Raw genomic sequence first — 13,335 nt, 5'->3', positions numbered from 1 at the left:
AAGGGCGTTTTGCCCTAGGAATTGCTTCCTCCTTTGTGAGCTAACTGAATCTTAAGCAGTTGTCTTTAACAGGCTGAGAGGGTTGTGGTAAAGGATAAGTCTTAGGGTTCAAGTCCCTAAAAGTGAATTTGTTAGGTTCGAGTCCTAGCAGAAGGCAAATTGTGGGGTTCAAGTCCCTGAAAGTGAGTTTGTTAGGTTCAAGTCCTGGAAAGTTAAATTAGAAATTTGTGGTTAGGTTCAAGTCCTAATGAGAAAGCAATTGTGGTTTAAGGCACAGTCTGATCAACATAAGACGCTTGTAATGGGAAATACAGTGCCCAAGGGAATGCCCTTGGCTGAGTTGTTAGGACATTGGAAAAATACAGAAGGAACTGTAGGGTTATCCAAAAAGTGCGCAGTAACCTTATGTCAAAAAGACTGGCCTTTTGTTACTCAAGACGAGTCAGCAGTGGAACGATGGCCACGCCAAGGTACCTTTGATCAGCAAATGTTAACCTTTTTGCAACAACATTTAGAAGATCGATTCCCGGGACAAATGGATTATTGGTATGTATGGGATAATTGGGCTCATGATAGACGAACACCACAGAGATCTGCAAGTGTAAGTAATAGTAACAATGGTGAAAATTTGACTAAAACTGGAGGGAAAAAGAACAAAGCTGAACATAATGAGGGACCCATAGGGCCCCCCAGAGCCCCACCTCTCAGCCCCTCTTATAACTCAGGGGCGAACCTTTATCCCCTGCTCTCACCTCCACCAGAGCCTCTGTTCCAGGCACCTATCTGAGTAACCCCTTCGGGAAGTGTAGGAGTACTAGGGCCAAATGGAGCACAGCAAGTCACCACTACTAGAGTGTATCGAACATGGGGACCCCAGGACTTAATTGCATGGAGTCAGCAAACTCTGCGTTTGCAGGAGGATCCTGAAAAGGTGTTACAAGTAGTTAGGGGGATATTTTGGGCTTATGACCCCACCTGGGGAGATGTTCAAATGCTTATAGAAACTCTATTCACTCCAGATGAAAAACATGCAATATACAAAGGTAATAGGAGATGGGTGGAACAAGATGCAGGGGGTGGATGAATTAGTTGGCCACATGTAGATCCAGGATGGAATATTAATAATGATGGGAATTATAGACAACTCCAGTTAGCAAGGCAGTGATTAGAGGAGGCAATACGATTAGCAGGACAGAGAACTGCAAATTGGTCAAAAATTAAAGAATGCCAGCAGCAATTAGATGAACATCCCTCAGCATTCCTCTCTCTCTTATTTAAACAAATCCGCATGTTTGGAGGAGGAATTGATCCAGAAGCCATGGCCAGTCGGCCTCTTATAGTATCTACCTATGTAGATCAGACTGCTTCTGATATAAAAAAAATGTATTTCTCCCAAACATGTGCCTGATTGGCCAGGTAAATCATTGATGAAATAGTTTGGTTAGCAACTTTTGTGTACAATGGGAGAGAAGAAGTAAAGAATAGAGAGAAAAGAAGACAGAAAAAGGAGGAAATTACTTTATTAGCTGCTGCATTACAAGATGGAGCTGCAGATTACAGAGGAAGAAGTCTAGGATGTGGAAGAGGTAGAGGAAGAGATATAGGACGTGGTATTAGGGTAGGACAGGAAAGAGGATTACGAAGTGAACCCCAGATGAAAGGTAGAGGGATGACTGGAGGGGCTGGAAGTTGTAATGTGGATTGCTATTATTGTGGACAATGGGGACATATGCAACGGGAGTGTCCTCTGCGACCCTGAACCCAAGCACTGGGAGTGGGGTATCAGGACCCTCCTTCATTGCAGTCGACCTGTGAAGGAATGCGATGACTAGAAGGAGAGGAGTTGGGTGTGGCTGGCGATTCACAAATAAACCACTCTTCTGATATGGATGAAGGGAAAAGGGAGTGGAATGTTTGTGAAACAACTGTACCATTAACTACAGAAGGGGAAATAGAAGGGAAAATTAATGGGAAAACAATAAAATTTTTAGTAGACACAGGAGCTACCATGTCCCTACTAAATTTTATGCCCAAAGAAGCCCTGTCAGATACGTCAGTAAAAATTAGGGGAGTGTTAGGGGAAGAAGATATTCCAATTAGTGAACCTTTGTTATTGATGATAGGGGGAAAAAGTATTTGGGGAAAATTTTTGTTGACTGGGAAATCTCCTGCCTGTCTACTAGGACAGGATTTGTTACCAGCTTTGGATGTAGATATACGGATAAACTCCACAGGAATAGATATGATAATTATGGGAGCTAATGTAGTAACAGGGAAACTCCCTTCAAAAGAAATACCAGAATTGCTAGAATCAGTGCCAAAGATGCTATGGAGTACATCCTCCATGGATGTAGGATTACTGTTATCCGCAGAACCAGTAGAAATTAAAACAAAAAAGGGACCCCCTCCTGTGGTAAAGCAATATCCAATAGCAAAGGAGGCAGAAAAAAGTATTCAGAAACAAATTAATCAATTCATGGAACAAGGCATCTTGAGAGAATGTGTGTCTCCATATAATACTCCAATTTTACCTGTAAAGAAAAATCATTTGGACAAAGATGGAGACCCGGAATACCAATTTGTACAGGATTTGAGAGCTATAAATCAATATGTGATAGCCTCACATCCTTTAGTCCTGGATCTATCGACTGTATTGATTCAAATACCATCCTGGGCAACTTATTTTTCGGTAATTGATTTAACAGCAGCCTTTTTCAGCATACCTTTAGCTGAAGAAAGTCAGCCTCTTTTTGCTTTTACTTGGAAGGGTCAACAATTGACCTGGACTAGATTACCACAAGGGTTTACTGCGTCTCCTACTATTTTTTCTCGAATTTTGAAAAATGATTTGAAAGACATAGAAATGCCGAGAAAGTCTGTATTGATACAATATGTTGATGATTTATTAATAGCAAGTGAAACTTATGAGTCATGTAAAATTGACACTATTTATTTATGTACCATTTTAGCAAAAAAGGGTCACTGAGCATCTCCATCAAAATTACAGGTTTGTCAAAAGGAAGTGAAATATTTGGGGTTTATATTAAAAGAAGGAGAGAGATTAATTGACCCTGAATGGGTACAAGCTGTACTGGACATACCACAACCAGTGACAAAGAAACAAATGCGAGGATCTTTAGGAGCAGTGGGATTTTGTAGGCCATGGATACCAGGATTAGGGGAATTAACAAAACTCTTAACTCAGGTTATTAAACAGGAAGAATTAGAACCAATATCATGGATGGCTGAAAGGAAAAAGGCTTCTGAAGCAGTGAAAAAGGCTTTAGTATCAGCTCCGGTGTTAGGATTACCGGACTATCAGAAGCCTTTCAGTTTATATGTACACGAAAGAAAAGGAGTAGCTAGTGGGGTATTAACTCAAACCTTAGGACCATTCCAGCTTCCAGTGGCTTATTATTCTAGTCAATTAGATGCAGTTATATTAGGCACACCTGGATGTGTTAAAGCCATAGCAGCCGCAGCAGTAATCCTAGAAAAAAGTAATTCTGTAATCTTGGGACATTCAGTGACTGTGTATGTCCCACATGAAGTGGAAATTCTCTTGAAGCAATATGCCACCCAGGCCCTCTCCCCACAGCGTGTTCACAAATATGAACTGATTTTACTTACTGCTGACAACGTCACACTCAAGCGCTGTACTAGTCTCAACCCCGCTACCCTGTTGCCAATGCCAGATGAGGGAGAACTGAGTCATAGTTGTATACAAGTGATTGAAAACTCTAGTAAACCACGGGATGATCTAACTGATGTACCATTGTTAAATGCAGACTTAACCTTCTATGTTGATGGCTCATCCTATTATGTAGATGGGAAAAGACGAACTGGGTATGCTGTTGTAACTGATCATGAAGTCACTGACTCCGTGGCATTGCCAGGAAACCTTAGTGCCCAGGGGGCTGACCTGATAGCTCTAGCCCGAATGGCCCATTTAGGGAGGGATAAACGAATAAATATTAACACGGACTCTAGATATGCTTTTGGAATCTGTCATGCTATTGGAATGTTATGGAAAGAAAGAGGGTTCCTAACATCTGCAGGGAAACGAGTAGCTAATGGACAAGAAATAAGAATTCTTTTAGAAGTCATAAAAGAACTTAAGGGCATCGCTGTAGTACATTGCTCTGCCCACAGTAACAACCAAACCAGTTGTGGGAGGAAATGCTTTTGCAGTTGCAGCAGTGAAGGCTGCAGCCCACCAACCTCTTATTGGACAGTTAACTCTGACAGAACCTGAGAAAATTCCAGAGATCTGTGATTCCACTTCATTGCATCAGGATGTGACGTTGGAAGAACAAGAAAATTGGAAGAAATGGGAGGCACAGAAAGAAGAAACAGGTATCTGGACCATAGGAGGCAAACCTATCCTGCCTAAGAGGTATTTAATACCAGCTGCATGGTGGTATCATGAGAAAAGTCATGGGGGAATACATGCAATTGCCAAACAAATACAAGGAGTATGGGCAGCACCCGGACTTCATACCGCCATTAAACAAATTATATCTGGATGCCCTACTTGTCAAGTATATTCGGACAAGCAAGAAGCAAAAGAAAAGGGAGGAAGGCCTTGGGCATATTATCCTTTTCAAAAATTGCAAATTGATTATGCAGATATGCTGGCTGTAAATGGTTTTAAACATCTATTGGTAATGGTATTATCAGGGTGAGTGGAAGCTTTTCCCACTAGAAAAGCTGATGCAGGAGGAGTGGTTAAAGCTCTATTAAAAGAGATAATCCCAAGATATGGGGTTCCAGAAGTAGTAGATTCAGATCGGGGATCACATTTTTCTGCTACAATTGTAGGGCAGGTGTATAAAACTTTAGGAATTAAAAGGGAATTACATACCCCATATCACCTTCAATCTTCCGGACAAGTAGAAAGAATGAATCGGATAATAAAAACTAAATTGGCATGAGTCTGTACCCACTCGGGCTTAAAATGGCCTGATGCATTAAATTTGGTATTGTGGGATATTTGAAACACCCCAAAACAAACAAGTGGATTGACTCCTGCAGAGATATTATTTGGGCAACATTTAGCGGTACCCGGAATATACGTACCAGCAAAAACAAGTCTATTAGATGGAGATGAACGAGTAACCCAGTATGTGTTAGCCTTACAGGAAACCTTTAAGAAATGGCAAGAAATAGCCCAACTGACTCAACCTGTCGCAACAAGGGATACGGGTTCACTCCTTTCGTCCAGGAGATAAAGTATTATTAAAGGTGTTCAGTCGAAAACATAAATTAGACACAAAGTGGTTCTGACCCTATGAAGTATTGTTCTTACTTTGCTGTTAAACTTCTAGGAAAAGAACAGTGGATTCATCGTTCACATATAAAGCGGCTGACTGAACCAGATGATCTTGGATCCGCCACATGAGCTAAACTGTATAGATTATCAAATGTCACAAGGGTGGTTTGTAACATTGCTTGAGTCATGATCTTTGTTCTTCCGTTTCAAATGTGTGCGTAAGTTACACTGTAGAAAAATCTATAGAACTCCAGTTGAGATAAAGAGGTAAAATGTGGAAATATATTTATCTTCTGTTCCTATTTATATCTAATATTGCAGCCATAGAACTGACAGCAGGATTAAATGGATATCCTTTAAGGTCAGATGAAAAATGGGAACAAGAAATTAACCAAACTGACAAGTCCAGTGTGTCAGTAACTATAAATTGTACTGAGTCTCAGTGGCCAGGTAAGACATTCTTTAGATTCTGAAATTTTAATGAATAAACTTAATACAGCCGCCATGGATTTGACTAAATTGGAATATCCATTGAAATCCTACCTGTTATCCTTGGGAGAAACTCAGTGGCTCCAATCTAACATGTTATTGACATGGAAAGAGATTTCTGAAAAGGATAAAAAACCATTGCTTACTGCATTAGGAACAGTCCAAGAAAATGTATCCTTAGCTCTCAGTTGTATACAAGCACAACTATGGATACAATCAATGGTAGCAGCTGTTATACGAGAAAGAGAAAATGGAATATTACCTGCAGAGATAAGGAAAATAATTTGGAATAATGCTACCCAATTTGAAAGGGATTATCAAGCCTGGTGGAAACTGGTGAATTTTACATATCATTTTGAAAATGATAGTGTCACAACATTTGTCCTAACTATTTCAAATGCATCTGTATCGAATATCTACCTGATAGTTGCATTGGGATTAAATCATAATGATACTATTTTGTTCCCTTTAGAGCATAGGGTATGGGTGGAAAAATCAGAAGGAAAATGGAAAACTATAGATGTAAGTGCATGTGTGATTCGAGAACAATATGGGTTTATCTGTGAAGGAGATACATTACGGGCGCAGGACATTTGTTTAGATATTGAACAAAATGTATGTCAGTTTGAGATAGATACATCCAAGTAACCAGCAGAAAACTATGTGTATATTGGAAGAGGCTATGTCTGTCTGCAAACCTTCTGTAAAACATAAAAATTGATGATTCATTCTTCCCCATCATAAAGGGTAAAAATTTATGTGTATGTGATTTTACTGTGCCGACCATTTGTGATTTCAATTATACAGTACCTCTCACTACCACACAATTAATTAAGGATAATTACACCTTAATAAAAGAACTCCATCCACCACCAATAGGGATGAACTTAACCTTGTTAGAAAAATTGCTCCAATGTGAAGAACTGCAACGGATGGTTCAAGAAGTACAACATGGACAAAAGACTCTGATAACTGTACACCACGACAGTGAAGAAATACACCAAATAACAGAATCAAGAAAATAGGAGAACATCACTGATGGGAAACATTATTCAGATGGTCCCCGACGGCGACAACCATTTATAACCATGTGTTACACCCTGTTGCTGTTTTGTTTGTATTGATTTGCCTTTGCTTCCTTCTAACACTTTTATGGTATATCAAGTTGTGGTGCTTAGCACATAGCTTAGAACGTTTGCAATTATACCTTATGTAATGCAACAAAAGAATTTGTTGGTAAAAAGGGAGGAGTAATGTTAAGCAATTTAATAGTAGTGTTAAGGCCTAGCTGATTAGAAAATGGTTAAGCATATTTGTACTGGAAAGTTCTGGAACCCATTGGGCCATCACCGCATGGCTTGTTTATCTGTAACCTCAAGGAAAGAAGAAAGCTAACCCTGCCCAGAGACAGTGAAGATACCCAATGGAGAGTGAGAAGACCGCAGACCTGATATTTCTATTGGATCAGACGATCATATGAGGGATGGGTAACTGAGACTGTAGGGGTATAAATATTCAGGGAATTTTCCATTGGGGGGGTCCCTCTTCTGAGGCATCCAGCTCGAGCTGTTACTTAAATAAAGAGTTAAACAGAGAATTCTCAACTCAGCATGTTAAGACTCTCAGAGATGCAGTGAGTATACAATATTTTCATAACAGATATAAAGATGTAAAAGTGAATAAGATGAATGTATGGGTTGAAAATATGAGTATTGCAACTGAAGTTTGATTCATTTTCTTGAGATCCTTGTAAGAATAAATCACAGAATGGTTAAGGTTGGAAGGGACCTCTAGAGATCATCTAGTCCTACCCCCCTGCTCAAGCAGGGTCACCTAGAGCACATTGCACAGGATCGTGTCCAGGCGGGTTTTGAAAATCTCCAGAGAAGGAGACTCCACAACCTCTCCGGGCAGCGTGTTCCAGTGCTCTGTCACCCTCACAGTGAAGAAGTTTTTTCTCATGTTCAGATGGAACTTCCTGTGTTTCAGTTTGTGCCCGTCGCCTCGCATCCTGTTGCTGGGCACCACTGAAAAGAGTCTGGCCCCATCCTCTTGACACCCTCCCTTAAGATACTTGTACACATTAATAAGATTTCCTCTCAGCCTTCTCTTCTCCAGGCTAAACAGGCCCAAGCTTTCTCAGTCTTTCCTCATAAGAGAGATGCTCCAGTCCCCTAATCATCTTTGTAGCCCTCCGCTAGACTCTCTCCAGTAGTGCAATGTCTCTCTTGTACTGGGGAGCCCAAAACTGGACACAGTACCTTATCATTACCCTATACCAAGGATGAAAGGGTTCATGAATGTAACTGGCAAGATGAGAACTGTTCTGTTTTCCATTCTGTGTTTTTTCTGAGCTTCACTGCAATTAAAATCTATTCTACAAAGTTGTTGAAGAACAAGGCCAATCCATAACCCAGTTCTTTATTTCATTATCATCATTATTATCAACCAGCCACAGCCACAGGGATCATGAGACAGACACTCTAAAGAGTATGGAATGCTGTTTATTTGCAACACTGAGGAGCCAGTGCCCTGAAATCAGATACGTTTGTAAACACAGCCACTATGCTGACATGGGAAGCAGGACTGCATTGCTTTCTTCATTCTTAAATGGACTTGTCTTCAAAGCACTTATCTAAGACAAAGTTAGGCATTACTATCTGTGAGAAACTTGTACAATATTGCCAAAACTGTATAATTGTATTTAATATCTCAGATTCATTTAACAGCAAAGCATAATTGATTATCTATATACATTGTTTGATGAAGCCCAGCTAATTGTTAATCTATAATTTAAATGTAATTAGTTTGATTTCAAATATTCTGCCTGTCAATTCTTTCATTTGGTCTGGTGTACTTGGCATTTGAGGTGGAAATAGCTTTAGCAATAGTAACTATGGAACACTGGTTGGAAAAGGTAATTGTTATATTATGTCAATGACATTCCCAGTTAAATTAATGTTGCCAGATTGGAAAGAGCGACTCCATTGAATGGAAGGACAGGACAGGGCAAGGGTGGGAGGGAAGGGGAGGAAAATATTTGTTTCAACAGTAAATTGTACATCTCTGTTCTACCGTAATTAAAGGCAAAAAGATAAAAGGGTTTTGTTTATGGGATAGTTGGGAGGGAAGGGATTATCACTTACAGAAGATGCTTTCTGGAAGACAGGTGACTTTGTGTAGTCTTCCTGTTCTTTACAGCACTGTAGTTACCTTAGTTGAAACAGTGAAAGATTTGCCTGGTTCTTTTTAAATATAGCCTGTATTCTATTCTGCAAGATTTGAGGTTTTCCTGAACTAATAAACAAGAATTCGCTACTGAAGTAAAAAGATCTGATAGATAATTACTTTTCTTTATGAATACATGTTAGAAGCTTTTCAAAGAAGTTATTTCTTTGCATGTGTATACTGCAGGACACTAAGTGATACAATGTAATTGCCTGTAGCTTTTTTTTAATAGTATTTAATTTTCTCATTTTACTTGACAAGTCATGCAGTTTTCATGGAGTTTGTCATGTAGCACCACACACAAGCTCTATCAAGTAAGTATTTTTTAATGATTATATCTATTTTCAATCAATCAGAGGATGACCTGTTTTCATAGCAAGTAGCAATTCTTCAGGTGTAGCTGAGTATTTCAACATATCCTCTTCATTTTAACAGCTATTATCAATACTACTGAGTTGAATCCTACATGTACTAAGAGATCAAAGTTAACTTACTCCATACATGTGAGAGAGGGAAAAACACTTGGGAAAAACACCGCCCTTGCCCTGTCCTGTCCTTCCATTCAATGGAGTCGCTCCTTCCAATCTGGCAACATTAATTTAATTGGGAATGTCATTGACATAATATAACAATTACCTTTTCCAACCAGTGTTCCATAGTTACTATTGCTAAAACCTCATTTTCTACACAATGGCACAGCCTTTTCCTGCTTGAAGTCTCTGTCATCTTTTTCATAATCTCAAGCAGTAATGATCCTGAAGCCCAATCCTGCACCTTTCTCATAAACAAAATTCTCAATGAAATCAGTAGATGTGCAGCTGTACTGCCCAGAGGCCTGGTGTATACTTTCTGAACAGGTGGTTCCTCTTGGTAAGATGATCTCTCCTGAGCTGTGTGTGAAGCAAGTTCTGCTCCCACCTCAATGGCAGAAAGGGATCCTGTGCTGCCTGTTCTGTCTTCCAAGAACAAATCTGTCACTTTATGCTCAGTTGTGGGAGGGAGTGTGAATTTCAAACCTCCTCATGGTTAGAGCCCTGCAGTTGCTAACTGCAGAGTATAACTGCTTATGGGAAAAGATGAACTACATACTTAGAAGCCAGTCTAAATGAACAAGAAAATTGTGTTTACAAGGAGAAAAAAAGCGATTGACAAAGCACTCACTGCAAGTCCTTCCTTCACAATATCCAACTGCAATTCTGTTGCTTTGAACTTGTTCTAGGTGAAAAAAGCCAAATAATTTTTCTGCCAATAGCTGTGTTATAATATTCTGTATTATAAAAGAGAAGTAGCAATCACCCTTCAATTATAGTGTGGTGGTAACATACAAGAATAATTTCAACCACTTCCAGGTAAATCTGTATCCCGAAACCGATGTATGCTTCTTCTACTTTCCTCACCAATACTGATGCAAAATACAGAATAAAAAGCACTTAAGAGGTTCGAGGTTGTAAGAGTCAGGCAATAAGGCAAATGGAACTAATATCAACAGATGCAACAGAATGTTCAGATGTGCTTACCTCCCCCTCAGAGAAGAGTTTCAAAAATTTTTTTCTAATAATTGGACGTGAAAGAATGCAGGGTTAGAAATGAGTTAATATGTGCAAAGGCCATCATCTGTGCAAAGATAAACTTGCCTGTTTATACGGTTCCTATGATCATCTGCATAAACAAGTGGTAGCATTCATTTGTAAAATCACTCCACAAGTTTACAAATGCAAAATCAAAAGCACTGTGCATACATGCAGATAGACATAAACTTTTACCATGCATTTAACTTGCCATCACAGCTTTAGTAATGCTATGGATGATAAATTTGTAACTGATACAGATTTGTAACTACAAAGTTGAATTTAAAAAGAATTATATTATATCATGAAGAAGGCTTATATTAGGAAGAAAAAAATAGCATTGACAAAAGAACCACCATAAATGTTAAAGAAGTTATCATTATCATAAGCACTTTTTTTCTAAAGTGATTCTATTATGAGTCAACTAACTGCATATATCCTCACTTGCTTTATAACAGTTGCTAAATTTTACACCTCTAACTGTTTTTTCTCTGATATTCCCAGGTCAAATACATTTAGTATTTTTGTTGTGAACAAACTGATCTATGTGCAATTAAAACAATTTCTGTGTGTCACTTGCTAATTTCCATACCCACCGCTTTGACAATAACAACAAAAATTCTACAAACTGCAGACCTGTCTTCCTAGGTGATTCTTTTTTAATAGCTATTGTTGATCCCTATTTTGAATTGCAAAGCAGTGCAACCCCCCGTAAAGTCCAGTGATCAGGATTCTTCACTGTTTTCAGGTACAAAGAGAAAATGTATGTCAGATCTGTTCTTCGAGGCTTTTTGTACACGGGACAGGAGTACATGCTTGCTTGTTGTTTCTTTGGGTCAGGTAGCACTGTTGTGCTAATAGCATACACATGGACTACAGGAAGACTTGTGAACAGCACCTGAGAACATTAAAAAAGACAAAGGGCTGAGCATTAGAGAACTAGGATAGGGTGTCTAAACTCCAAACATGCTGCAACTAGATTCTGAGATTGCTCCCAGCAAAAACACAAGCATGATGCTCACTTCTATATTGACCCCAACATATCTTTAAGCCAGTGGCAGCTCAAGAATGAAATCTGTCAGGAAGCCTGGACAGAAGAGAAAACAGGAGAAACCTATAAAGATGAAGGTGGATGGAAAAAACACAGAAGGGTTCTGAGAGTGGGGGAGACCTTTGTCTTTTTTCTTGTCCTTTGCCTCTTCAGCTAGAGTACTGCATTCTTTCCCCACCTCTCCTTCTTTGCTGAATGGCAGGATTGGAGCTACAAAGGCCAAGCTGCCTCCAGCAAGCTTCTCTGTTAACATCTGCTCCAGTGGCAGCAGAGCTTCAAAAACCCAGCAGGTGTCTCCTGGATGTTTATCCAAACTAAATCTCTTCAGGTCGTCTTTCAAAATAAAGTATGCACTTGTAGTGGAGGTGGGAGGGAAAGGACTCAAACCCAATAGCAACACAGAGGCTTGCTGAACACTCTGGAGCACTTGATTAAACTCCATGTTTGAAGGTGTCCTTTGACAAACCAAGGAACAGTTCTTAGCAGAAGCTACAGTTGGCAAGATTCAGATGATTCTCAGATGACTTAGTGACCAGTCAGTGTGTAACCTACAGAGAGGAATGACCTCAATCCCAATTCCAAGACAGTTAGCACTTGGCAAAAGTTTAACAGTGGCAGCTTTGCCTGGATGATGACTATGGCACTTAATCAGTACTCCACAGCTAGGTTTTAAACCTGTTTAGTCATGTGAGCAAAATGCAACTCCACACATGGATAACTGAGCATAAGTCCAGAACTAATATTCTTTCTCCTATTCAAAACAAAACAAAAAAAAGAGCCAGGGATTTCTAGTCATCCAAACGCTGACGTCTGCAGCAGCTGCCATCAAATCCAGTCCTAGACTTTAGAAGCTGTGATGGGGGCTCACTTGCTCAGTTAAAGCAGGCTGACTGTGGGCTGCACTATTTTATTCAGACACAGCTGTGCCTCTGGGGCTCCTGAAGCCAAGCAGCCCAGCATCTGGTCTGCTCTAGTGCAGCACATCCTAAATTCCTTTTCCCATGAAAGCTTTTTGTTCTGTTCTGGTGAATACACATCCTTCCCTCTTCCCAGCCCTGTCAATATTTCAGCCTCTTAGAACATTTTGTGAAACCCTGAGGCAAACAGGTACTCAGAATATTTCCTGATGACCATGATGACATTTCCTGATGTGCTACACTCAGTGATGATCACTTGATCCTTACCTTTGGTGCCGACTCAACCAGCTTACTGTTTCTGCGATCCCAGCCTGCTCCATCAAGGAAAAGGCCGTATATATAAACTCCACCAATGTCAGCAGGAGGAGGTCCAGCTACATCTTCTTTCATCATTTTGGTCACATCATTGTGTAAAACAACACTGTCAAGTGCCCATCCTTTTGCTAAATTCATGCGAGTTGTCTCTTGCCTCATAGCAGTTAGGAAACCCTAAGGAGATCAAATATTACATAGAAGGATTTAAAAAAAGCTTGAACTTATCCATTTCCAACTTTTATTTCCTATATAATTGTGACATCAGCAGCATAAAAACCTCACCCCACAGAATTTCATCTGCCTATAAAACTAAATTCAGTAGTGTAAACCTAATGCTTTCCTGCACTGTCCAAGTAACTTACTTTCTTATGTACTTGTTATACATGTGTGGGTGCCAGAAGCCACCAAAAGTAGCACTTTAACATATCGGAAGTTGCATGTTTAACTCACTTCACAGACCTACTTTACAACAGCAAGCCAGATGGAGAGAGTTTT

At 39.7% G+C, this 13,335-nt stretch overlaps 1 protein-coding gene across 1 annotated transcript in view; it reads right to left on the bottom strand.

The window, feature by feature from the left end:
• Nucleotides 1-9,656: 9,656 nt before the first annotated feature.
• The window catches only part of LOC106496970 (dynein axonemal heavy chain 5-like), a 176,257-nt gene continuing 172,578 nt past the window's right edge, over nt 9,657-13,335 (bottom strand). The window contains exons 76-77 of the mRNA XM_067291141.1: nt 12,793-13,014; nt 9,657-11,455 (exon numbers count right to left, since the gene is read on the bottom strand). Of these exons, the coding sequence (XP_067147242.1) occupies nt 11,237-11,455; nt 12,793-13,014 (441 nt within the window). The 3' untranslated portion in view covers nt 9,657-11,236. The remainder of the gene's footprint in view (nt 11,456-12,792; nt 13,015-13,335) is intronic.

The sequence above is a fragment of the Apteryx mantelli genome, chromosome 2, assembly GCF_036417845.1.
Source record: "Apteryx mantelli isolate bAptMan1 chromosome 2, bAptMan1.hap1, whole genome shotgun sequence".
In the NCBI taxonomy this organism is placed as follows: domain Eukaryota; kingdom Metazoa; phylum Chordata; class Aves; order Apterygiformes; family Apterygidae; genus Apteryx; species Apteryx mantelli.
This window is presented reverse-complemented; position numbering and strand designations above follow the sequence as displayed.